At 48.3% G+C, this 22,213-nt stretch overlaps 9 protein-coding genes and 2 non-coding genes across 13 annotated transcripts; 3 read left to right on the top strand and 8 right to left on the bottom strand.

Moving 5' to 3' along the window:
• Nucleotides 1-297: 297 nt before the first annotated feature.
• Nucleotides 298-369, bottom strand: FOIG_00160. The gene has a single exon. It is a non-coding gene; the product is annotated as a tRNA-Asp (tRNA).
• A 773-nt stretch (nucleotides 370-1,142) lies between these two features.
• Nucleotides 1,143-3,984, bottom strand: FOIG_00159 (uncharacterized protein; the record flags this gene model as incomplete). The annotated part of the gene is made up of 5 exons (XM_031196165.1): nucleotides 1,143-1,205; nucleotides 1,638-1,675; nucleotides 2,119-2,468; nucleotides 2,898-3,047; nucleotides 3,980-3,984. The coding sequence occupies 5 exons, from the start codon at nucleotides 3,982-3,984 to the stop codon at nucleotides 1,143-1,145; spliced, it is 606 nt and encodes a 201-aa protein (XP_031071932.1).
• A 699-nt stretch (nucleotides 3,985-4,683) lies between these two features.
• Nucleotides 4,684-6,117, top strand: FOIG_00158 (uncharacterized protein; the record flags this gene model as incomplete). Its single annotated transcript, XM_031196164.1, has 2 exons — nucleotides 4,684-4,833; nucleotides 5,329-6,117. The coding sequence occupies 2 exons, from the start codon at nucleotides 4,684-4,686 to the stop codon at nucleotides 6,115-6,117; spliced, it is 939 nt and encodes a 312-aa protein (XP_031071931.1).
• A 311-nt stretch (nucleotides 6,118-6,428) lies between these two features.
• FOIG_00157 lies at nucleotides 6,429-6,500 on the top strand. Its single transcript has one exon. It is a non-coding gene; the product is annotated as a tRNA-Asp (tRNA).
• Nucleotides 6,501-7,637: 1,137 nt separating this feature from the next.
• Nucleotides 7,638-9,664, bottom strand: FOIG_00156 (uncharacterized protein). The gene is made up of 4 exons (XM_031196163.1): nucleotides 9,365-9,664; nucleotides 9,188-9,315; nucleotides 8,104-9,134; nucleotides 7,638-8,053 (listed from the first exon to the last, which is right to left on the bottom strand). Exons 1-4 carry the CDS (start codon nucleotides 9,478-9,480, stop codon nucleotides 7,793-7,795), a joined length of 1,536 nt encoding a protein of 511 aa, XP_031071930.1. The 5' UTR covers nucleotides 9,481-9,664; the 3' UTR covers nucleotides 7,638-7,792.
• A 1,029-nt stretch (nucleotides 9,665-10,693) lies between these two features.
• Nucleotides 10,694-12,170, bottom strand: FOIG_00155 (uncharacterized protein). Its single transcript, XM_031196162.1, has 3 exons — nucleotides 11,961-12,170; nucleotides 11,705-11,908; nucleotides 10,694-11,571 (listed from the first exon to the last, which is right to left on the bottom strand). The coding sequence occupies exons 1-3, from the start codon at nucleotides 12,042-12,044 to the stop codon at nucleotides 10,984-10,986; spliced, it is 876 nt and encodes a 291-aa protein (XP_031071929.1). The 5' UTR covers nucleotides 12,045-12,170; the 3' UTR covers nucleotides 10,694-10,983.
• Nucleotides 12,171-12,665: 495 nt separating this feature from the next.
• FOIG_00154 (uncharacterized protein) lies at nucleotides 12,666-16,032 on the bottom strand. The gene has a single exon (XM_031196161.1). The coding sequence runs from the start codon at nucleotides 15,460-15,462 to the stop codon at nucleotides 12,955-12,957; it is 2,508 nt and encodes an 835-aa protein (XP_031071928.1). The 5' UTR covers nucleotides 15,463-16,032; the 3' UTR covers nucleotides 12,666-12,954.
• A 243-nt stretch (nucleotides 16,033-16,275) lies between these two features.
• Nucleotides 16,276-18,254, bottom strand: FOIG_00153 (DnaJ like subfamily B member 12). Of its 2 annotated transcripts, none has more exons than XM_031196159.1 (2): nucleotides 17,406-18,254; nucleotides 16,276-17,359 (listed from the first exon to the last, which is right to left on the bottom strand). In XM_031196159.1, exons 1-2 carry the CDS (start codon nucleotides 17,920-17,922, stop codon nucleotides 16,806-16,808), a joined length of 1,071 nt encoding a protein of 356 aa, XP_031071926.1. In that variant the 5' UTR covers nucleotides 17,923-18,254; the 3' UTR covers nucleotides 16,276-16,805. The 2 variants fall into 2 exon arrangements, with proteins under 2 accessions (XP_031071926.1, XP_031071927.1); XM_031196160.1 differs by having other exon boundaries at nucleotides 16,287-17,347; nucleotides 17,406-18,250.
• A 463-nt stretch (nucleotides 18,255-18,717) lies between these two features.
• FOIG_00152 (uncharacterized protein) lies at nucleotides 18,718-20,616 on the bottom strand. The gene is made up of 3 exons (XM_031196158.1): nucleotides 19,759-20,616; nucleotides 19,576-19,712; nucleotides 18,718-19,526 (listed from the first exon to the last, which is right to left on the bottom strand). The coding sequence occupies exons 1-3, from the start codon at nucleotides 19,945-19,947 to the stop codon at nucleotides 18,851-18,853; spliced, it is 1,002 nt and encodes a 333-aa protein (XP_031071925.1). The 5' UTR covers nucleotides 19,948-20,616; the 3' UTR covers nucleotides 18,718-18,850.
• Nucleotides 20,617-20,710: 94 nt separating this feature from the next.
• FOIG_00151 (30S ribosomal protein S19) lies at nucleotides 20,711-21,863 on the top strand. Of its 2 annotated transcripts, XM_031196157.1 has the most exons (5): nucleotides 20,711-20,845; nucleotides 20,897-20,912; nucleotides 20,962-21,144; nucleotides 21,195-21,384; nucleotides 21,463-21,480. In XM_031196157.1, the coding sequence occupies exons 1-4, from the start codon at nucleotides 20,803-20,805 to the stop codon at nucleotides 21,226-21,228; spliced, it is 276 nt and encodes a 91-aa protein (XP_031071924.1). In that variant the 5' UTR covers nucleotides 20,711-20,802; the 3' UTR covers nucleotides 21,229-21,384; nucleotides 21,463-21,480. The 2 variants fall into 2 exon arrangements, with proteins under 2 accessions (XP_031071924.1, XP_031071923.1); XM_031196156.1 differs by having other exon boundaries at nucleotides 21,195-21,863.
• FOIG_00150 (transcription initiation factor TFIID subunit 10) lies at nucleotides 21,215-22,121 on the bottom strand. The gene is made up of 2 exons (XM_031196155.1): nucleotides 21,903-22,121; nucleotides 21,215-21,857 (listed from the first exon to the last, which is right to left on the bottom strand). Exons 1-2 carry the CDS (start codon nucleotides 22,062-22,064, stop codon nucleotides 21,453-21,455), a joined length of 567 nt encoding a protein of 188 aa, XP_031071922.1. The 5' UTR covers nucleotides 22,065-22,121; the 3' UTR covers nucleotides 21,215-21,452.
• Nucleotides 22,122-22,213: the final 92 nt, after the last annotated feature.

Genomic DNA, 22,213 nt, shown 5'->3' with positions numbered 1-22,213 from the left:
ATCTTTCCGATCCGGATTTAGCACGCCCCGAAGCGCCGGGTATTGCATAGCAAGGGTCTGACCTCTATTCTGAGAGAATTCTTTTAGACTTGACATTTAAAAAACTGGACCACAATTGACACTGCAGAGTCTAATGCTTTCCATTTAATTAAGATTTACTCAAGGTTTGAGTCAATTACTAAGGCATGCAACCTTATGTATTCAGAACCCTACGAGACCCCAACGACACAACACATGGCAAGCAAAAAGAGGCCAAAACACCAAAAATTGATATCACGAGTAGTTCTCGTGAGGCGACTCTCCCGCCGGGAATTGAACCCGGGTCTCAAGCGTGACAAGCTTGCATACTGACCACTATACTACGGAAGACGAAACAGGCTAAAGCCTGCTGTAGCGGGTTTGTTACGACGACGCTGCCCAAGGAGATATATATCGGAAACTTTCTACTGCACAGCTTTATTCATCATACACTGAATAGGTAGTGAATAGAAGTTTCTGCAAGGCGACCAAAGTTAAAAGAAAACTATCTGACTCCATCTCTCCGAAGCTTCTATTGTGATGAGAGCAGAGTTTCTGGCTTAAAGTAACACAAACGCAAAGAACGTATATATAAACACATATTCGCCAATATAGCATCTTTACTATTCCTGCTGCCTAAAATGAAGGTTCAGACTGAAAACTTAGATATCATGAGGGCCATAAGACCTGCAGTATAAAGAGCTGCCTCCCCAAAGCTTCACCTCTCAGAAGGATAAGAGAAGTAAGGCGCGCGCTCAGTAGATTAGCGGTATCTTCACTGAAGATCGCCCGGTTTACTAAGGAAGTTCTTTCATCAGTGATGAGACGCAGCTGTGTATGTCGAACTGGGCTGAGGCTTGGCGACGAAGTAACAGCGTATAGTCTTCTGAGATGATGATTGCATTTTCTGTTTGTTTTCTCCCAGTGGAGAGTGATTCTTGCCTGGGGACTGGCGCTGGTTGATAAGATAAGTAAGTAGAGCTCTTAGTGAAAAGAGATGAGGTAGGTTCGTGATTCCAGTAGTTGCTCTTTTTACCTGTTTGTATCTATTAGAATATCTTACTCCTACGGATAGAGTTGTGAGATGACAGTTGCCCTCCTCCTTTCCAGAAAAGTATAGACCCCTACTCATAGCCATGGTTGGGTATGTGGTCACCAGGAAGCAGTTGCATGCCATGCTTGAAGGTCTGAGGATTAGTTTGACCAGCAACGAGTGTGACTAGCTCACCGATCATGCGTCCTGGCACGTTCGCAGAATCCCAGTACTCTTCGAGCGACCCGTCCAGGATCCTCTGCATGCAGTCCGAGGGAGATTGAAGCGTGCGATGATGGCGGTTGCGACAAGCGTCAGGTCACTCAGGGCAATAACAGAGAACTCACTTTGGGATCAGTTGACGAGGTACGTCAGTCGAGATCTGCTATCGCAAAGGGATGTCTCTGACTGGTAACGCAAGCATGACGTTTCTTGGAGCATAGGTTGAACGGAAATTTATCGTGGGGCGGAAAGGTGCAAAGCAATTATGCGATATATCGAAAGTCTTTTGGTTAGATGATGCTAAATACTTGATGATCCTTTCGTGCAATAAAAACTGAATCATTTGCTGGGACTCTATACGAACTTCTTTATACATAGAAACTCGAATTCTGCCGCTCAAGGCTAGATCAGTTCACAATGCCGCGATTTTAAGAACCTTTTTGTATCTTGATAAATCCTATCAACGGCGTAGCAGTTTACATTGGATCTTTCTTAATACCATCAGTGCAACCAAGTACCTCATCACTACACTGGGTGGCAAAGCGCCCAAGATGCCGAAGGTAGCAAGCAGTACACCCTATTACATACTATATAGTGACAGTAGTTTACATAAGTTTTGGCGCTTTAGAGTCCCCATTCTGCGCCATCCTCCAAAATTGTGATGCTGTTTGGATAGTCGGGTTTGCAGCTTGATGAGCTCTTGGAGAATCTGAGGCACGTTGCCGTTAATGGGACATATTGTTTCGAATCTCAGTTGCATTAGTTTTTGTATCTCTGCGGAGTCCTGATACTAGAGAATTAGATCAGTCTTATCCCATAGGGTATTATAGATGACCGTTACATACAAATTGAAAATGTCCGAGGCGAGTCGCAGCGCCAATTCATGGACCCCGTGAAATGCATCATCTCCATGCCATCATGTCCATTCAGAGTCCAGGACATTCTAGGACTCCGCGATGCAACTCTTGACTTTGCGGATGATCGAGGTATTGTCACGTCCGCAGCGCCCTCTTGGATACCCCTGAACATAGTCCGGCAAGAGTCAAGCGCAGGTGAGATCCTCTCGACGTCACGGATCATACGACACGTGAGCACAAAGGCGCCGATGGCCCGGATGAGGCTGAAATAGCTGGTTGAGATGGAGAGGCTGCCTTTCTCGTGGCAGACACTGCAAGTCTTACGGTCATCATAATATCTAGGTTCTCAGTCTGAACCTTCGTATTAGGCACCAGGAACAATAAGGACGCTATCTTGCTGATATGTGTTTATATGTATTTTTTGCGTTTGTGTTACTTTGGGCCGAAAACTTTACCTCCTCACCGTAGCTCGTAGCAGATGGAAATACTTGATGCGATGAAACATGATGGAGCTAAGGCCTAGTTACAGAAGGAGGCGGAGATCTACGACACAATAGTGGCATGTGGCAGTGAATGCATTTCTATGAAAATATCCAACTTGGCTTTCGAAGCAAGTCAAGGCAATGGAATAAGATGTAGCAAAAAAAACTGAAATGGATGATCGCTTATCTGTTGTGGGTGAAGTCAAACAGGGTGTTGAATGAAGTCTACTCTAGAGTACAGTTCCCCATTGCACCATTCTATCCACCGCCAAGATCCAAACCAACCGATCGCTCCCGCTCTCGCTGCCACTTCTTCTGAGAAGAACCATTCTCCAACAAGTGTCTGGTCCCATTCCCTGAGCTGAAGTTCTGAAGTCATCGTAGTCGGCAGCGAAGGAGTCAGAAGTGAAAGAGTCGGCGGCGGAGGATCGAAACCTAAAAAAACCATTTTTCCTTTTGTTAGCCCCACGTGTATGTCACGGGTCGGCTAAGTAGATGCGGTGACAAGGAAAACCCAAAAGGGAAAAAAAAAGTACCCGACTTCCTCTCCCCAAAGCATCACGTCTCAGAAGGATGACACTTGTTCACCACCGCACACGCAAAAGAGAATAAGGCGCGTGCTCAGTAGATTAGCGGTATCTTCACTGAAGATCCACCCGGTTCACTGAGGAAGTTCGTACCTTGGATAGGAAATTCATCAGTGATGAGACACAGCTGTGTATGTCGAACCGAGCTAAGGCTTGGCGATGAAGCAACAGCGTATAATCAGTCTTCTGAGATGATGCCAATAAGACGGGATGACAGAACGTAGGTATAAAGGCAATGAAGGGAGGATAAGAAACATGGCGGAGCAGGGCTGGAAAGATAGAGTTGAAGGATGATCTGAAGAGCGAAGGGAATAGCAGGAAGAGGAAGACGACTGGTGTTTTGGGGACGGGTAGACAAGATGAAGAAGATGAAGAGGATGGAAGAAGATGGAGAAGACGAGAACAGAGCTGGATGCGTTTTATTGTCGAACGCAGTAGGGATTGCACTTTCTGTAACTTCTCACGATGGAGAGTGATTCTTGCCTGGAGGATGACTCTGATTGATGAGATAGGAAGTTGATCTCTTGGAGAAGAGAGATGTGGCAGGTTTGTAATTCTGTCTTTCCTCCTGCCTTAACTACCGGACTCCTATCCCTTCCATTTTGCTGGTTCTCTTATCTAGGTAGGTACGATTTTATTGGCCTCTCGACTACCTCCGGTAGGCACTTGCATTGCCCCTTTTTTGACTCAGCTCAACCTGAGGCTACCAGATATTCCGTGAAGATCGAGATAGATTTGTGATCTCCGAGATCTTACTGGCGTCAGTCTCGATGAGCTGACCGCATTGTGAAGGTTCTAATAGTATCTCATTCATCAAAGTCTAGGTGTATCAGGATTGTATGCAGCGAAACCACCAGCCAGAGTTTGCAATGTTAAGAAAGGTTCAGTTTTCTTACTCTGTGTAGCCCTTTACATCCGGTATGTAGAAGAGCAAACAGTTAAGGCATATTTGGTCAATAGCCAGCTTCTGAATTCGCGCCAGCAAATCCTCTGGTTGCGCCTGCCACGACCAGCAGATCCTATTTCCTCTGGTAGATATGGCCTGCAGGTACTTACCTACCTTATGTTATCCCTCCATCGTCACTGTTTTTCTCATCTCCAACACGCTTCTCCAGTATCTAAGGTATCTCAGCCCGGCACATCCTGTTAGTTCAGTAATTAATAATGGACTCCTCGTACGTGGAAAATTCACAACCTCAGCCGTCCGTCGAGCTCCTCAGGCCCCTCGACCGTCCAGTTGGATGGGCTCCTTGCCTTAGAGAAGATAATGAAGGGATCAGAGCGTATAAACCTTCGTGAACGAATGAACGACCTGGGCCTCCCAAGACCCGTACGAGGACGAAGAGAAGTGGAGAGAAGCCCTGCTTTACGTCAACTCTCAAAACAGAAAGACTTGATTTTTCCGTACCGTCTCTCAAGGAGCGAGTTCCGAGTTGAGTGAACGAAAACGCTATGAGAAAGTATTTTAGGGCCTTGTCATTCTCATGAACATCTTTGGAATCAAACAACCACAGAGTAGTCCCGCAGCACGCGCACTACAGGGATGGTACCCAAGGTCTCGTATCATCGGCATTGGCAGGTATAATGAAGAAGGACCCTCCATCGACTCCTGGGATTTCAGAGATTTGACACCTGTACGACCGCAAACACATGAGCCCTCCAGTAACTCAACTAAGGGTCTTTGAAGGGGATTTGATGTGACGGATGCCCTTCAAATTGTTACAGAGTTCGGTTTTAGCTATCGATGAAGAATAAAAGCCGTTACCCCTAACTGAAACTTAACACTTTCTCCTGGCCGTTTTGTTTAAGTGCCAAACAGGAGTGATCTGACTGATATTATAAAGTACTAATAATACTAAAAAGAGGGTCTGTATAATGCAGATAGCTAGATCTCTTCTGCCAGGAATTAAACCTAGGTTCAAGCATTATAAGCTTACATACTGACTACCATATTACGGGAGATGATGACTATTGAGCAGCCACTGTAGCGGAGTTCGATGTCGTAGGATCGTGTAGTCCCCTTATACCGACGGCTCCCTCTCCAGTGGATCTCACGATATTGATGTCCACCCGGTATGGGCCTTGCGAGGACTTACGAAGAGATAGCGTGGCCTCCTTAATGTGGCTAGAAGATTTCATTGCCAATTTCAACGTTCGCACGGCTGTCTTCGACCTTTTCCTTTTGGTCCGACCCTGAGGGCGCAGCCAGAAGTCTGCGCCGCGATGGATGGATTGATGTCAAGACAGATATTGAGACAGACCTTGAGCGCTGTCCCCTTGTCCATTCAAATACCATTCAGTATCTCTGCCTCGATCCTACCACCGTGGGAGAGCGTCGCGAGCTTGTCCCAGGACAACTACCACCGATCCCCAGAGGCCCCCCGCCACCCACCTGGACAGTTCTGCTCTCTGCCATGGACTGCAATATGTCCATCGAACCTCTTTCATCAGGTCCACTACATGACGGTAACCCTCTCCCGCCTTTGCACTTACTTGTCGATGGTTTGATATCAGGCGTTCTCGACGTCCCACCTAAAAGCCGAATAGAAGGAAGACTAGGCCTGCAGCTGGTCTATCTACACGCGTACTGTTTCGATATGCGGTCGCCGAAGCTTGTAGAGCAGCTTAGGCCCGAGAACCTTCAATTCCATATCGATGCACTTACTGGACCATCCGTCGGTAAACCACCACTTATGGCCTGGGGTCGTCAAGTGAGGCGTGAGCTTCGAGACGATACCCGGCAACTCATGAACGAGAATTCGCTTCTCGGTGCAAACCCTGCCGAATATCGAGATTTTATTTCTTCTTTCCGTTCGGAATTTCAAGCACTGTTATACACAGTCTCGCCTCCATCATCGCCCTCTTGTTATCCTACTGCAAAGGAAAGTTCGTTTTTAATCCGGCGTGCCAACGCTTAAAGCAACGGTCCGAACCTTGCCCCTATTCTGTGAAGAGTATTTTTAGCAAGGCAAACATTGTTCTCCAGAATACCCTGCATAAAACCATATTCATTTGCCTCAGCTCGCAGCACTTGGTGCCGATCTTCCTTCTATCATTCCTTGAATTTTCGCAGTAGTCTGTGAGATCGTTGTTTTCCTCACCCCTCCCCGAGGATCTCACATAGCATATTCTGTAATAAAAGGCTCTGGTTAAGATACCATTGATGTATAGGATCCCATACGCGACGGTTTTCCCACAGCCCTCACTACAACAGGTGATAACCTGCTCTTCTTCCGTAGTATAGTGGTCAGTATGCAAGCTTGTCACGCTTGAGACCCGGGTTCAATTCCCGGCGGGAGAGATCCAGCCGTCTGCGATACGCAGATTCTCTTTTTGGTGTTGATAAAATTACTTGACTTGAGCTTTCAGTTCACTGTTTTGCATTATAGGAGAACGACGGGCAAGCAACGTTTTGATTTTGAGTCTAGCTAAAGGCAGCTTCTTTCGCCAACTAGCTCATTCTCCAATAACCATAATTCTCTGACTGATGTTCGGTATCAAGGTGCTGATTAATTGTTTCCCTGAGGGGTATTGCTCTGCTGAGTATTATACTGCTGAGGAGTATTGTGCTGCTGTTGACCATTGCTCCCGTTGTTATTGCCCTGCTGTACCTTGCGTGGGATACGGCGTAGATTCTTGTGTAAAGATGGTTTGAATGCGCGACCATTTCTATTATAACGAGCGCCGAAAATATTGGATTTTGGGTACCATCGTTGCAATGCGCTCAGTGTTTGGTTGCTCTTCAACTGTCTGAGTTTCGTCAAACATGAGTAAAGATGAGTAGCGATGACAATATATCCCCAGCATACTTCGTTGAAAGCCTTCTGTCTAATAATTCTGCTAACCTCGTTGCCCAAATGTTGTTTGCGACCAGTCTCATTATCCCCCCAGGTCTGTACGCACTTGGCTAGGCGTGCCCAGTTATTTCTGTCCTCGTTCGTGTCTTTTTCAGCCCACTCCTTCCATTCGATTACCAAGAAATTGTATAAGTCAATTGCACCAGTGTCAGACGAGCTGTAAGGCTCCTATCCTCCTGGGGCTGGGAGGGCCGGGACAGATGGACGAGGGAAGCGGAGGTGGTATACTTCGTTCCCAGTCATTGTAGCTAACAAGTTGTGTCACTTTGCTGAGATGGAGACTGAAGAAGTGTATTGGCGATGAGAATGACGACGATGAAAGAAATGTACCAAAGACGGGGATGATGATGGTGTTGGAAGACGAATGTCTTAGTAGTCAGGAGGTTGAAGAATAAAGTGAGTAGTAGACACCTCGTCAACAGGGAAGGACTGGTGATGGGAGGTGCAACCAGACATACACCATACCTTCCCTGGCTAACACATAGGTCTTAAAGGATTCGAGGAAGGCACATTTTTGGGTGCTTTAGGTACTTTACCTCACCATCCAAGGACAACATAAGGTGCCTAAGGAGAAACGTAAATCAGAAATGCAAGTTGTAGAATCATGTTCATTCTTGGGATAAGATAATGATGACTCGCTAATATCCAAAATGACCTGGTAAGTACCTTATCCATTCAAAAGACCCATCGCTAATACCCAATCGTAGCATGCTCATATCCAAAACCATATCACATCTTAGAATCGCCACCTATGGCCGGGGTGCTTCCAGTCCAGGTTGGCAACCTCCTCAGGTGAGAGGCCTGCAAGCTCCTGCTCGACGTTCTTCTTGTCGCGTCGGTTGTTGTCCCACTTCATCCAGAAGTAGCCAGAAATGCTGAGGATGAAGATCATGCTACCAGTAGCACAGTTGAGGCCATTGCCGATGGGGAAGTTGGGGGCGTCCTTGACGAGGTAGGACCAGGTCGCGATGAGACCACCGATGTTGCCAAACATGACCTGTCAAGTGTCAGAGAAGGGTTAATGTGGTTGATGGGAGAGAAACTTACGTTCATGCCGATGGCACTGCTTCGTGCGGTATCACTGACGACGTTGGCGCTGATATGGGCGTTGGTCATGGTACCCAGAACCATGCAGGTGCTGGCAATCAGGAAACAAGCACCATATCGAACACTGGGAGTCTCAGAGGCCAAGAACATAGCATATCCGATGATGACGGTGGGAGCGGAGAGGATGATGAAGATCTGTCGCCTGTCGAGGTACCAACTGAGAGCAGGGAAGGCAACAGCAAAGACGGCTCCAACGGCGTAGGGGGGGACACTGTGGAGCTGCTTCTGGACGGTGCTGTACTCGGGGTAGATGGCTCCGACGATGGTAGGGAGGAAGAAAGCAAGACCCTGGACGGTGATGTTGTTGAAGAGGAAGATAAAGGCGATCTGGAGAGTGACAGGGTTGGAGATACCGCGCCAGAGCTTGACTCGATCGATACCGTCAATGACTTCGGTTTGGGCGAGACGCTCGGACTTGACACGGGCGATGCAGAGATCCTTCTCCTCCTGAGTGAGCCATCGAGCAGTCTCGGGTCGATCTGTGAGGGTAACGAAAGCGAGGAGGCTAAGACCGATGGTGATGATACCCTCAATAGCGAAGATCATGCGCCAGTGGTGAAGGCTACCGAAGTGGGGGAGCTTGAGGATAGCACTGGCCAAGAGACCACCGAAAGCACCAGCAAGAGGAGCCATGACCATGTAGAGAGACAGACGGAAAGTCAACTCAGAGCGCTTATACCAACGGGAGAGATAGTATGCGATTCCGGGAAGCATACCAGCCTCGAAGATACCAAGGAGGAAACGAACACCGCAGATAGCGGCTTGGCTGTGGACGAAGGCGGTAGCGACACTGACGATGCCGAAGGCGAGAGAGGTAGCAGGGAGGAACCAGCCGGGGCCCATCCATTTACAGCAGACGGTGGCGGGGATCTCGAAGATGATGTATGAGATGTAGAAGACGGAGAGGATCTTGTTGTAGTCGTATCCTACGAGGTTGAGATCCTCTGTCAAACCAGCAATACGGGCATTACCTGAGGGTGTGTGTTAGTGAAGGTTGATGTGTTGAGAGTGAGAAGTGACTCACCGATGTTGGCGCGATCGATGAAGCAGAAGAGATACAGAACTGCGACGGTTGGGACAGTGTACAAGTCGAGTTTCCATCGTAGTCGTCGCTCAGCAGCTGGGTCGAACTGGACAAGAGAGTTACCGTAGCTGTAAAGTATCAGTATGAGTCTGTATCATAAGCAAGTGAGATACTCACGCATCGGTAGCAGTGTGACCGTGACCAGCAGCATCATGATAATCATTAATGACACCTCCCTTCATCTCAGAGCGCTCATCAAACCCCTTCTCCTGATCCCTATCAGATATAGCCATGACGGGCAGATCTTACAGAAAAGACCACACTTGAAGAAAAGAAAAGAAGAGAAGTTGATAGGTCTTCAAGCTTCTGCGTACTGATGCTTGAGATGCAGAAGACCAAAACATAAAAAAAAGGATAGGAGCAGGGTCTTGATATAGTAAAAGCCAAGGATGGATAACACCTCGGGCTACCGTGTCGGGACAAGCAACCCCCCCAGTTCAAGGTGTCTAGATTGGATTTCCCCTCACGAAGCTAATAGTACCGAGACGGTGTTGCATGCAATCAATTTTCTTTGGAGTGTGTGTCAGTGTGTCTGAGGATTTTTGCCATTATGCCCTAGGAGCGGTTTAGCTTGGGGACAAGGGGTGGGTTACCCCCCGCAAAATGTGATATCTTATTTCTGGCTATGCTTTCATCCGCCGCGGAAACAACCCCTGGTCTATTGATATGCAGCTACGATGATAGGTTGACTCGGCTAAAATGTTGGAGCGTCAATGTCAATGTCAAGGCGTTGTGTCAAGCAAACGGACAGTTCTCGGACAAGATTCGCCGAAGTTCAGAGTCATACTAAGCTTAAAGGTTTACTTGAGATAAACTAGACAGAGCTAGTGAATAAGTCTAGATTTCGGGAAGTAGTTTCGGGTGCGGGGAAATTTCACGGATTTTACTGCTAGGGAGTGTGTTTTGTTGTGTTGTGTTGGAGATGGATGAGGTGAAGATCATGACCGAGAGAGTGAGAACAACCAGGTACGTATTCTCATTACCACCACGTGGAGAGGACAATACATACGGCATCCACATATTCTCCAACTTTGCCGTATGCATACTTTTTTGTAAATGTAGCTATACATGTTGTTTGATAACTTATGCAGGCTTCCCCAGGTTTTTCGAATCTCATCTTACGATTATCCCGCTGCTTCCCCAGATTCTCTCTTCAATTCCACAAAACCAACGCTCATTACCTAGCAATCGTAAGAGTGAGATCTTTTTCCCCGGATTTCTGGGGTAGATTTTCCTTGGTTTGAATGGTCGATGCGAGGTCTCGATGCGGAGGTGGAGGGATGAGGATCATTCTTGGCACGGACCAAGAAATGGTCGGCAATTGGAGTCGGCAACTAGAAATTGGAGACACCAAGAGACAGAGACAGTGACAGAGAGAGACTCATCATATTCACAGTGTAAGCGTGAGTGTATCCATAATTCAACAGTAATTACGATGCATTCAATCACTGAGTGGCAATATAAAACTCTATCCCACATACTTGTTATCCCACTTGATTAGCATACATATGTAGTATATCTCGGCTATTATACTCGGTTCTTGTCTATTGCAATGGCGGCATCTATTCATACAGTCAACAAACACACTTACATGCTCTGTGCTCTATCATAACCATTTCCTCGTTATACCCATAGCCACAACCATGACCACAGCTTAACATCAACTAACATCGTCTATCTAGCATAAGCATAACTAAACCCGTCCATCCGTCCATCATACCATTCCCTCTTTAGCTTCACCAAACCCCCGGGATAACAGCCCACCTCCTCCCAACCTTGTCCTCTCCAAATCTCTCCAAGTACCACCTCCGTCCCCTGACAGCCCTCGGAAACATGGCGAACATCTCGTTCACCAGAAACGCCCTCGCAGGCGCGCATCCCCAACCCGCCGCCATCCAGAACCCAGCCCACTCTATCCACTCGCACAGGTAGTGAGGGTACAGCACGTACCGGAACAGTCCCGCCTGCGGAATCTGGTAGTGCTTCTCCACGCCCTTGCTCGCGTGGCCGTTCTGCTGCTCCAGTTTCGCGCGCTCTTGCCGCTGGGCTTCGCGCCGGCGGATGTCGCGTAGTTCCTCGTCGTGGAAGAAGTTGCCGGATAGGCCGAGATAGAAGATTAGAATACCTGATGAGAATTGTAAGATGGACGATTGTGATGACCATGCTGCCTCAGTGGTAGGCCCATATGCTGCGAGCCATGATCCAAGGCAAGTTGCGTTGCAAATCTGAAAACTGAAGCCAAGCAGCCACACCGCAATGTGCACCGGTGACATGGAAGGCTGAAGATAGGGGAACATAACAGCGCGGTAAGAATAGTGAATCACCTACATGCCATCCAACGTTAGCCTCCATTACTTACTTACTTGCTCCTCATGACGCTACCTCGGGTAGGTAGTCAAGCCTCCCCCTCAACGGCAATACGCACGGGAGCATAACGAATTGGGGAATTATACTTACAAACAGACCCGCAAGCACTTTATTCTGCCACGGAAGATCGTCGATTCCATGCTGTTCAGGAAGAACTTTCATCAGGTACAGCAGTGTCAGAAAACCAGGTGCCTCCATTGTCAACCAGCCAATGCGGCCGGGGAGGTTAAGACGGCTTGTGACTGAGGTTTTGCCCATGCCGTACCAACTGGTAAGCCATTGTATCGAACCAATCTGAGAGTATTAGAACATGTATTATTTCACGTGCTCTTTTTATAATGCTTACAATTGGGTAAGATATCTGCCAGACTTTGAGGATCAGGTCGTAGTTCTCCCGAGTGGGTGGTAACCACCCTTCGATAATAGCCATGATGACAGCGTCTGCGCCTCAACAACACAGCAGAATGAAGGGTTTGGTGTTAATATTTCGCTGACAAGATAGATTCAGATGTTTGTGAAGGAATTGATCAATGATGAAATTAAACATGTGTTTCCATGATGTCAATAAGGTTGAAGCGGGTACTTGTAGCTGCGCAACGGCCATTTTGACACTCTCCACCGCCTGTACAATTGGCCATAACAGTTGGATATTTAGTACATCTACCCCTGGTGTGTCCCACGAGCACAATGATGCAACTATCAGGATGTAGAAACAGCTTCCGTTGCTCTGAATTCGGTTGCGATAGTACTGTAAAACAAAATATTCACAGTAGATTCCCTTAAAGGGAACATGATTAGTCTTACGGAAGGGTGTATACAGCAACATTCAAGTTCACTCAGTCGATCTCAATCAACTGCCGTCCTCTCCAAACTCAAATATCAGATATCTGCCCGTCTTCCGAGGTCCCTTGTAACAAGGAGCAATTGAGAGCAATGAGTTATCACATGAAAAAAGTTCACAAAGTTATTCTGGTAGCTTATCACAAACTGTGGTGCTGAGCAAGCTGCATATACGCAGGGTAGGGGAGGCAAGAAAACTTGAGATGTCTATGCTAAATCATAAAAAGACTCCAGTGTATTTATTATAGACTTCATATAGATTTAATAGATCTTAGACTAGATATTTTTGGCACCTTGCCTTGAGATCAGAAGCTTTGTTACTCCCCGAGGACAGATTCAGCTGGATACAGATTCCCCTCACGCACACATCGACAGGAGTTATAAGATACTACGAATAGATGAAATGTATTCAGCTACACCCGCCCATGCTACAAACACCGTTAAACTCCTAACTACCAATTCCCAAGTCAAGACTCCGTCTCTCATATGCTCATGAAAAATCACATCACAATGCAGTCCCTCTCCCTCTGCCCACCGCCATTTACCCCTACCCCCGGACCCGAAGGCCGTCTGCCCGCAGACTGCCCAAAAGGTCTCTGCCCCACTGGCATTGACGAATTCACGCTCGCAGCAGTAGTCTGCCTCGATATCGTAGGGCTGCTGTTCGGGTGACTCGGGTGTCCGACCGGCGGCTGATACGTTCTGTCGTGCGCTGACTGCTCGTACGAAGGCGGCGCATCGTCTGCTGCTTCATCCGCTGGTCGTGACACAGGTGGTCTCGGTGGTTGAGCTGGTATGAGAGATCGCACTCTTTGGGCGGGTATTCTGGGCTGTGCGTTGGTTGTGTTTGTGGTGGGTGCGCTGACGGAGCTGTTGCGTCCTGGAACAAGTCCAGTGGCTCCTCTGGTGACGCCTCCACCTCGTGGGGCTCCTCTTGCAGGTTGTCCGCCTCTTCCTCCTCTACCTCCACGGTTGCCACGTGTTGCATTTCCTGGTTGAAAGGCTTGTTGCTCGATAAATTGCTCTGAAAGCATGCTCTCTCGTCGTCTTCGTGCCTCCTCTGCTCTATGTCTTTCCTCTTCCTCCTCTTGTAATTGCAATGCGAGGGCCAAATCTCTATCTTCCTGTTCAGCATTGGGGCTCATTGGGGGTTCATCCTCATGTCGCCCCTTTCCCCTTCGATTCTGTACTGTCGTCCATTCTCCGCCATCGTTATTGGAGTAGTTTCCTGCACTTGTCGAAGGAGCAAGACCGCCAGATCCCACAACCCGGAAGTCTCCTGAAAGATATTCGGTGTTGCCACCATTGACATCTGATAGTGTCTCCCATACGATTTCATCATGAGACTTGAATCCCGCGTCCGTCACAAGCGTGACGAGCTGCATCGACTGCGGATGACAGTACAGCGTACTGAAATGGTCATTTCGGAAAAGAATGGCAAATGTACCAGGCCGAATGGCTTTACCGATAACTTCAATGCCCCAAGGCGTAAGTTGGGTCGCGGAATTATCTAAAAATTCCTTGATTATGACAATATCTTGGTAAAGTTGCTGCTCATCCTCTGTGAGTCCACCTTCGGGGTCAGACAACTTCTGTTCGAGCTCTTCTTCTCGAAAAAGGAGATTCTGTGCGTCCTCATATGATGCGGCTTGTCGTTCCAGCGCTTCATATGCATGTTCGTTCTTTGGTGGTAGCCATCCATGAATCAACGGAATCGAGAACGTGGCATATAACCCCATTTCAGCCGTATTCTCAAAGGTTCCTGGGATCAAGTCTCCTCGCTCAGCAGGATGTAAATGTGTCAACGATGTACGCTTGTAAGCATTTATCATACTCTCTGTAGGGACAAATCGCGGGTTGACGTTCATGCCGGTATGTAAACTTTGCAGGAAGGCATACAAATCTCCAACATCTGGCAATGCATCTTCAGAACTGGTTCTTCGTGGTGACATGAGTTCGTCAAAAACAGCGTCCAGGAGCAAATTCAAACTGACTTGTTCTCTTGAGCGAAGGGTTTGCACAAGTGCAGTATCTTCGACATCGGCAGGTGTTGTCATGGTTAGTGCGTTGACCAGAGCAACAAGAGGACAAGGCCCGTTTGCATTCTGAATCAAGATTGGGGATATTCGTGGGTTCTTTGACGAGGTCGAGTCGTGCCATTGTATATTCTTAATCTGATAGGTCTCCGTCTTTCCGTCGATCGGGTCTCTGGATGCTCTCCAACTTGACGGTTGAGTTTGTAGTGTTGGTTGCCTGGGTGGCAAAGGTGGCTTCTCCTCTTCAGGTTCCTTCATAGGGCTCGGCGATGGCTCTGAATCTATCAGATTCCAATCATCGGGTGATGCTGGCCTGGCTTCTCCGGTGGCCTTGGCCTTCCCCTTGTCGGCGCCACCTACATCGTCCCAGATATTTGTGTCCCCAGTAAGTTCCGCGGAGAGTTTCATAGGTGGCGCAGGAGGTTTGTCATTTCTTCCCAGAGGATCCTCATCCCAAGCAGGTGACTCACGACCAGAGGGTAGTGATACCATACCAGGTGATCCAGCAGGAAGTGGCTCTGGTGTGGGTGTCCATGCGCCTCTAGGAGGGACATCATCCATGAGGTTTGGAATCGGTTGTGGGGCTGATGGTGCGCTCTGCACCTCTATCGCTGGTTGCCATGGGTTCGTATTAGGTTCTTCGATACCAAGTTTCGAGAATGATTCTGTCGGTGGTGTTTCTTGTCTTGAGGGAACTTTCTTTCGTAGAAAAGGGTTCGTTTCCGGTCTGTCTCCGCCTGGTTTCAACAGCGCAGGCGTCTCTTGAGATTGTTGCGGGTTATTTGGCTGTGTCCTCGCTTCTCCCCACGCCTGTTGCTCATCTTGGTTATCGAAAGCGATTCCAGGTCTGAGGGCCGGAGGAACAGCTTGCGGGTTCGGTCTATCCGTTGAAGATGCTTGTCCGTCGCGGCGGGGTCCTACATCTTCCCATCCAGGTTCGTTCCCTCCTTCAGCCCAAGGATTATTCGACATCGCTTTAACGTTGTTTGTATTTGAAGTAAGTTTAAACTTGGAAACTTCGAGTGTCAAAGTAACATGTCAAATAGAAGGTTTCAGTGTTCCGTTTGGTCCTTGTAGCTGATGCGCTGCTACCACACGCGGGAGACTGCGGGGAAGTGATTCGAAGTGGTTCTCGAAGCGCTGTGAGTTGTATGCATGAGATCGAGAAACTTAGCGACCAGATCTCTGTATCAAACGTCGTATAGAAGTGTTTCTTCGCTTGTATACGTCAATATCCAGCTCTTGAAGCTCCTCTTGATCGCAACAGCAATAGCTCGTGTGGGGAGATGTGTCGTCACTGGGTCCCGCTCTGTACGTGGCGGTGCAACATGGAACTGTGCAATTCGCTGAGAGGAGAAGCTACTATCACACAAGAAGCAACACGACTGGAGACTCTGAGTTCAATGCGAGTTTGTCTTGGTTGGAATGCGAATAATGAAGAAAGTTCAGCATGCGCTGAGCTGAAAAAGCTTGGGCGGGTGGTGGTGCCTGTATGTACCTGAGGTACGTAGACCGCGGGCGTCAAGTCTGCCCCGCCACTTGCTTACCACAGCCACGGGCCGCGAACGATGACGTGGGCCTGTCGATTCAAGTATCGAGCAAGCTGAAGAATATATACCATTCCTCTTATTGCCTCACCGCTTAGATAGGCAGCATGTACAATTCATGATTCTAAACCTGGTCCTCGCTTGTCCTTTTTTTTTGGTCAAGATTGGCTGAGAAAGATGAAGTCGCTTAAGCTAGCACTGACGATCTGAGACATGCCGACTTACACCGCGATTAACTGAGTGAGCATGATAATCTTGGATATATATTCATACTGGAACATCTATTTCGATATTTGTATTTTTATTTTTTTACTCATTTCTTATGAGGACATGAGATCTTTATCGAGTTAGTAATGTCTTAATGGACGGAGTAAGCACTCAGTTCCTCATGATCCACCAATGTCTTAGACTCAACGGTCATCCAACGCTCAGACCAAGGGTCCAATAGTCATCCAGAGAACATCTTGCGGTGGCTGGCAGTCAAAAGAAGCGATTGGTGTGCATTCTAAACGCAGTACAACAAATCTACCTCGAATTGGATCTTCTTTAAACCTCCCCTAGGAAAATACATCCTTAAGCATTAAACGCTGCTGAATGATACATAACTCGATTATGGGCGTCGTCCTCCCCTTGCTTTGCTTGCTTGCTTGCTTGTCAGGTCCGAGTTCCTTCGTCGCCATGCAGTCCCAGAAATGCCACAACGCCAACTCCTATAAGAAAAGTATATAATATCCACCTGCTCACGGCGCCATCTGTGCATGTACGTCGTTAGACTTTTACTCCAAGATTTTGCAGCCGCTCGCAAGACGGCATTGTGTATGTCTGTGCGAGTGCCATCTTGTCGGGGTCCTGGTAGAACCAGCCCTGTGCAGCATCCCTCAATCTCCGTTGGTATATCAACTCGTTCTCACACTCATTCTTGAGGTGTCTCAAGAGCTGGTGTTCAGCTGTACGGTCGAGCTTGTTGAGCTTCTTTTCAGAATATTGGGCAACTTCGTCGGGGTTAACGTAGTAGTTGACGTTCAGATTCGGTGTCGTGCGCTGCTCGGTGTACGGATGTAGGGGGTTGTCGTAGACCATGCGAGGTCCTGATGCCGATGTTGTCGAAGTCTCACCAGAGAAGAAGGATGTGATGATGGGCAGGATAAAGAACAAGATGATGGGTAGTAGACCCAGGAACGTTTGGAAAGCGTTGCCTTCGTTCTGTCGACCGCGATCAGCCTCTCGGGGTCGCGTTCTCGGCCTCGCTCCGCCAAACTGATGAACTCTGATTCCAGGACCTCCTCCAAAGTTGAAAACAAATTGAGGACCTGTGTCAAAGGCTACAACATTAGTACGAGTCTCTTCTTGCTTGTCACTTCTGCTCACCTCCGAATGGACCACCACCAAAGCCGCCTCCACCGAAGAAACGGGCAAACATCTCCTCCGGAGTCAAGTCATCCTGGAACATCGGGCCACCTCTACCCATACCACCGCCACCGGCTCGTTGATTGAAGAAAGGGTTGTTCGCCTGGGCGCTGGCGAATCGACTATCAGGATCTGTGCCGAACTTATCAAACTTTTCCCTCTTCTCTTTATCGCCTAGAATTCCAAAAGCTCGGCTGACCATCTTGAAGGCCTCGTCCGCATGAGGGTGTCCATTCTTGTCAGGGTGGGTCAGAAGCGACAGCTTCCGATAAGCCTTCTTGATTTCAGCCTCGGTACATGTGTCCTTGACGCTCGAAAGATTTAGGATGTCATAAAACGCAGTAGCCTCGCATCTTCGGATACGAATGACTGCTGCCTCTTGGTCTGGGGTGAAAGATCGTCCCTGGTTACCCTGCTTATGATCGCGAGATCGAGCCGAGCCACCCGTATCAGCTCCGGAAGCCGTTGCGCTGGGCATCGAAATTTTTGGTTATTCTGAGGTCGCTAGATGTCTGTAGAAGTTGCGAGGTACGATTCGTTGGTCGTACGTCGAGGGTTGAAGATTAAATAGGTTTCAAGTTTGGCCGTCGAGAATGCGGGAAGAGGGAAAGTGGCTTCTTTGGGAGAGAACAATGGCACAGAAAAGGGCGTCGTCGAAGAGGCGAACGCCGTATTGGTCGGGTTTGTGCTATTTGTAACCGAATCGCATGAGGAATATGAAGCAATCGAAACGTGGTTGATGTGGTGATGCAAAGGGGATGCCAGAAATCTGGTGTTTTCCAATCGGGCAATCCCTAGTTGGTCTTTGGGGGACGCCCACTCTCACCATTGAGTCCGACTCAAGGTCTCGACTCCACGTGATACCCCACCACTCAATGTCATTGTTACCAATCAGCTTACCCTGTATCACTTACACGAACTGTCAGCCAGTTGTTCAATTTACCTACGACATCTTGATGCAATCTGAAAGGTCTATCGGGGCGGTTACATCTTCTTTTGTATCTCAATTAACTTCAATAGCCCTCCCAGCTTTAACAATGCTTCCATAAGGTCGCCTTAGGGTATTAAAGCACCTACAGCTTTGGGTTGGGATACGAAGGTAAATCAGGTAGCCAAACAGTCAACCATTCTATTCTGAAGAACATATGGCTAGTTAAAAGTGTTGTATGGATATAGGTGCTAATTTTGAGTGCCTTATAGGCACAGTGATGTGAATGTGTTTTCATGCATTATCAGCACCATAGAGGTTTTTGCAATACAGTCTTAGGAGCCATATTTAAAACAAGAAACATTGATTTGTACTCAAGAAACTATTTACGTCGAGTAAGTATTTACAATAATCAGTCCCCCACGGGTCAACTCGTTCTCTTCCTTATTCCTGGCTCAAACCATGCCGACGACATCGCTTAAGCACCAATGAACTGCTTGATCTGAGGAAGAACCTTCTTGTAAGCAGTACCAGTAGTGGGCTCCATGCTGAACATGTAGTCACCCCACCAAGGGCCAGCAGCCCAGTACAACCAACCAGTCCAGACATCAGAGTTGTCGAGCAAGTGCTGCAACTCGCCCTTAAGCGCAGCAATGCATTGGGCATTAGCTCCGCCAGCAGTCTCACCAAGAATACCCTTCTTCTTGTTGGCCTTGAGCCACTGGGTAGCAGCCTTAAGGCGCTCAGCACCAATGGTAGAGCTAACGCAAGTCTCAGAGGTACCAGAGGAGTCGGAGTCGAGGTACTGGTGCATCTCGTAGATAATCTTGTTCTGAGGGTCCTTGAGGTCCTTCATAGCAGCGCCGTTGCCGCTGGAAACCCAGCTCCAGGCTCCGGTATAGGCGTTACCCTCGACGAAGATGTACTGGGAGGTTGCGCCGGCCTTGCGGATGGCGTCGACGGCGGCTTGGTTGAGAGCAGCGACGACAGAGTTGTCCATGTCGTGGTACTCGTTGTTGGTGTCGAAGATGACGAGCTTGTTGTTGGCGAAGCGCTTGGCTACCTTTTGCCACCAGACGCTAAAGTCAGAGCTCTTGATGATGTTACCGTTGAAGCGGCCGTAGTTGTGAGGGTCAATAACGGCATAGTGGCCCCTGAGTGTGTCAGTGGAGTAATGTCGAGATGGGAAGGGTAGTTACTGACTTGCTGGTGATGTGGTTGACAGTGTCCTGGAGACCCTTGAAGTAGGCCTCATCAATGGCACCGGTGATACCACTGGGAGTCACTCGCTCCATGCGGAAACCCACACGGAAGGTGTTCATACCAGTGCTAGCGAGGGTCTGCCATAGTCAGCAACACGAACAAGTTATAAGTCAAGATACTTACATCAATGGAGCTCGTGGTAGGCCAGATGTAGTCCTTGTTGAGCGTTCCAGGGAGGTTACCCTCACCAAACTCACCACCAGATTCATTGGAACCAGTGAAGAGGAACTTGCCCTTGGCCCTCGTAGTATGAGGAGCAGCCAGAACAAGGGAAGCGCCAGCACTTGCGAGAAGGAAATCGGTGAACCGCATGTTTGCTAGAAGGAGTGGATATTCGTTTATTGTTTCAAATGATTGTAAGAGGATCGATCAACGAGCCATGCAGAGCCAAGAAATACAGGAAACATGGCGAGTATATATACACATTCAGTCGGCCCAAATTGCGGTGCTACGCATAGCTTCCTTCGTAGCATGTTCATTAAGTCGGGATGTGACAAGGGCCGCGATGGCCAACCCAGACTGACTATTGATCCTCCGTGTGCCCATATAGGAATAGACTCGGTCGATTTGCACGTTTCAATAGTTTCTCCAGATGAAGTGTAGAACATGACCCAGTTTGGTGGTAACTGATTTGCCGGTGTTCCCTGTTTGTTTGGCTGAAACAGGAGCTAGGGCCCCTGATATTTCACTAACACGCCGCGCTGCCGGCACTGAACATATCGAAGCAAGAAAAGTTGAGAGGATACTCGTGGAGTAGAGTTGTATAGTATCTCTTGGCTGACATTTCAAGACTAATGACAGCAACTTTCATACTCTATCAGGGCCACTTGACTATTTTCTGAAAAAGACTTCTTTTCCTTGTAGTCCTCCTAATATGGAGTAGAACGCATCAATGACGCAACTTGTCGTACAATTATTAAAATGATCATCTCTTGTTGAAACAAGCATTTTTATCTCGTTGGTGGGATTCTTTCTCCGTTTACAACGCCATATTAAACCTCAGGTGAGAGAAGCACAGAGGTGCCGGTAGCCGTTCTGTACTGGGATAGTCACGTGTTGCAAGTCTCGGACTAACCGATCGGAAAAAACAACCCCCGGTTAGATCCGTCGCATGAAGCTTGGTGATGCCAGCCTGAAATTTCGAGGGAACGACATGTGCCAGCGATAATGCACGCGACACGGGTTCTTCTTAAGCGATCAGTGTGGAAGGGTATGTCAATTTCGGTGCTGTGATATTGTTGGGTGCTAATTTTGCTGATAGGGCCGCACTTGGTACCGTAAGCCGACGATCGATTCGATTACCGTGACCTTTCTAACATGCGATAGCCTACCCATTGTATGGCCCAAGTCATCCAGCGATAAGGTGCCTCCTGTGCGAACACAGGCTCGATCAGCTACGATTCTGCCCAACTTTGTCGGTCTCAAGTTCGAGGTGCACAATGGAAAGGATTACCATGAGGTGACCATTACAGAAGATATGGTTGGACACAAACTTGGCGAATTCTCACCGTAAGTCTCGGTCTAAGCCGACACATGAATGGTTCACTGATGGGTTATAGAACACGAAAGCCAAATATCTGGGACAAGAGGTAGAATATCAAATAGGGACTGGAATCTGGGTATACCCATGTACAAAAGACTACATGTAACATCACTAGAGCAATGATTTCAACGAAGGGATCCATTCGCATATTCAGGCGATCTATTGTAACCAGCTAAGAGTTTCCTGGTTTTCATGTTTGATATCATGTACGGACCCATATCCTTCCGTAAACGCCGAACCGTAACGCCTTGCAGTCATGTAACCAAATACGTACTCAGCGGTAGAACTCGCTACGCTTCACGTTGACACCGTACTCTCCAACAGCCATACCGAGATCCTCCATGGTCAGAACAGTCCTGTTCTGGCTACCACCTTGTCCACCACCTCCGTAGCCCGGTCGCTGGATACCCAGCGGTGCGCCTTTGGCCTGGTCCTTGCTTCCGGGCTGACCAGTTGGCTGACCAGGAATAGGGAATCCCGCGGCTGCACCAAGAGACCCCATAGGATTGTTGGTGTTTGATGATGCGCGGATTCTGCTGTACTGGTATGCATCTGCGGCGATGTCCGCGATGAACTTCTGGGTTGCTAGGGCGAGGAGTCGCGCGAGGCGTGGATCGGTCTGGGGGGGTGGTGGAAGACCGGCTTTGGTCATGTAGTAGTGTGTGACTGCATCGGGAATCTAGAGAGTGTTAGATGAGTTGAATTAGGAGTCTAGGGTGCGTACAATCGGTGCATAGTCATCCATCTTGTTCAGGAACTCTCGTAGCGAGACATCCTTGCGGGTTGGTAATCTAGGATCGGGGATCGCTGGAGCGGGCGCTTCATCAGCTGGTGCCTCTGGCGCAGGAGGGGTCTGCTCTGGCTTTTCGGGCGCATCACTAGCCATATTGAAGGATTCGATGATGCGATGTGGATTAAGATGTTGAAGTTGAAGTCAAAGCGATTGATGCTCGACGCGTTAAGAGGTGCTGTCACGTGATTCGATGTCATGGTCTAATTGTTCAGCTTGCATGAGCCGCAAAATGCCAAGAAGCT

The sequence above is a fragment of the Fusarium odoratissimum genome, assembly GCF_000260195.1.
Source record: "Fusarium odoratissimum NRRL 54006 unplaced genomic scaffold supercont1.1, whole genome shotgun sequence".
Classification (NCBI taxonomy): domain Eukaryota; kingdom Fungi; phylum Ascomycota; class Sordariomycetes; order Hypocreales; family Nectriaceae; genus Fusarium; species Fusarium odoratissimum.
The sequence above is the reverse complement of the archived record's forward strand: the minus strand, read 5'-3'. Positions and strand labels throughout refer to the sequence as shown.

Bases quoted from the DNA above. Each gene is read 5' to 3' on its own strand.
- FOIG_00155 (XM_031196162.1), bottom strand. From the start codon at position 12,044: ATGGCTATTATCGAAGGGTGGTTACCACCCACTCGGGAGAACTACGAC. The intron at 11,909-11,960 runs GTAAGCATTATA...TAATACTCTCAG, and splicing joins GGCAGATATCTTACCCAATT to ATTGGTTCGATACAATGGCT. The intron at 11,572-11,704 runs GTAAGTATAATT...GATGGCATGTAG, and splicing joins AAGTGCTTGCGGGTCTGTTT to GTGATTCACTATTCTTACCG.
- FOIG_00151 (XM_031196156.1), top strand. From the start codon at position 20,803: ATGCACGCGACACGGGTTCTTCTTAAGCGATCAGTGTGGAAGG. The intron at 21,145-21,194 runs GTAAGTCTCGGT...GATGGGTTATAG, and splicing joins AAACTTGGCGAATTCTCACC to AACACGAAAGCCAAATATCT.
- FOIG_00153 (XM_031196159.1), bottom strand. From the start codon at position 17,922: ATGCCCAGCGCAACGGCTTCCGGAGCTGATACGGGTGGCTCGGCTCGA. The intron at 17,360-17,405 runs GTGAGCAGAAGT...CTAATGTTGTAG, and splicing joins TGGTGGTGGTCCATTCGGAG to CCTTTGACACAGGTCCTCAA.
- FOIG_00156 (XM_031196163.1), bottom strand. From the start codon at position 9,480: ATGGCTATATCTGATAGGGATCAGGAGAAGGGGTTTGATGAGCGCTCT. The intron at 9,316-9,364 runs GTGAGTATCTCA...GATACTTTACAG, and splicing joins GGTCACACTGCTACCGATGC to CTACGGTAACTCTCTTGTCC. The intron at 8,054-8,103 runs GTAAGTTTCTCT...GACACTTGACAG, and splicing joins GCAGTGCCATCGGCATGAAC to GTCATGTTTGGCAACATCGG.
- FOIG_00152 (XM_031196158.1), bottom strand. From the start codon at position 19,947: ATGCGGTTCACCGATTTCCTTCTCGCAAGTGCTGGCGCTTCCCTTGTT. The intron at 19,713-19,758 runs GTAAGTATCTTG...TGACTATGGCAG, and splicing joins CTACCACGAGCTCCATTGAT to ACCCTCGCTAGCACTGGTAT. The intron at 19,527-19,575 runs GTCAGTAACTAC...TGACACACTCAG, and splicing joins GTCAACCACATCACCAGCAA to GGGCCACTATGCCGTTATTG.
- FOIG_00150 (XM_031196155.1), bottom strand. From the start codon at position 22,064: ATGGCTAGTGATGCGCCCGAAAAGCCAGAGCAGACCCCTCCTGCGCCA. The intron at 21,858-21,902 runs GTACGCACCCTA...AACACTCTCTAG, and splicing joins TGGATGACTATGCACCGATT to ATTCCCGATGCAGTCACACA.
- FOIG_00154 (XM_031196161.1), bottom strand. From the start codon at position 15,462: ATGTCGAATAATCCTTGGGCTGAAGGAGGGAACGAACCTGGATGGGAA.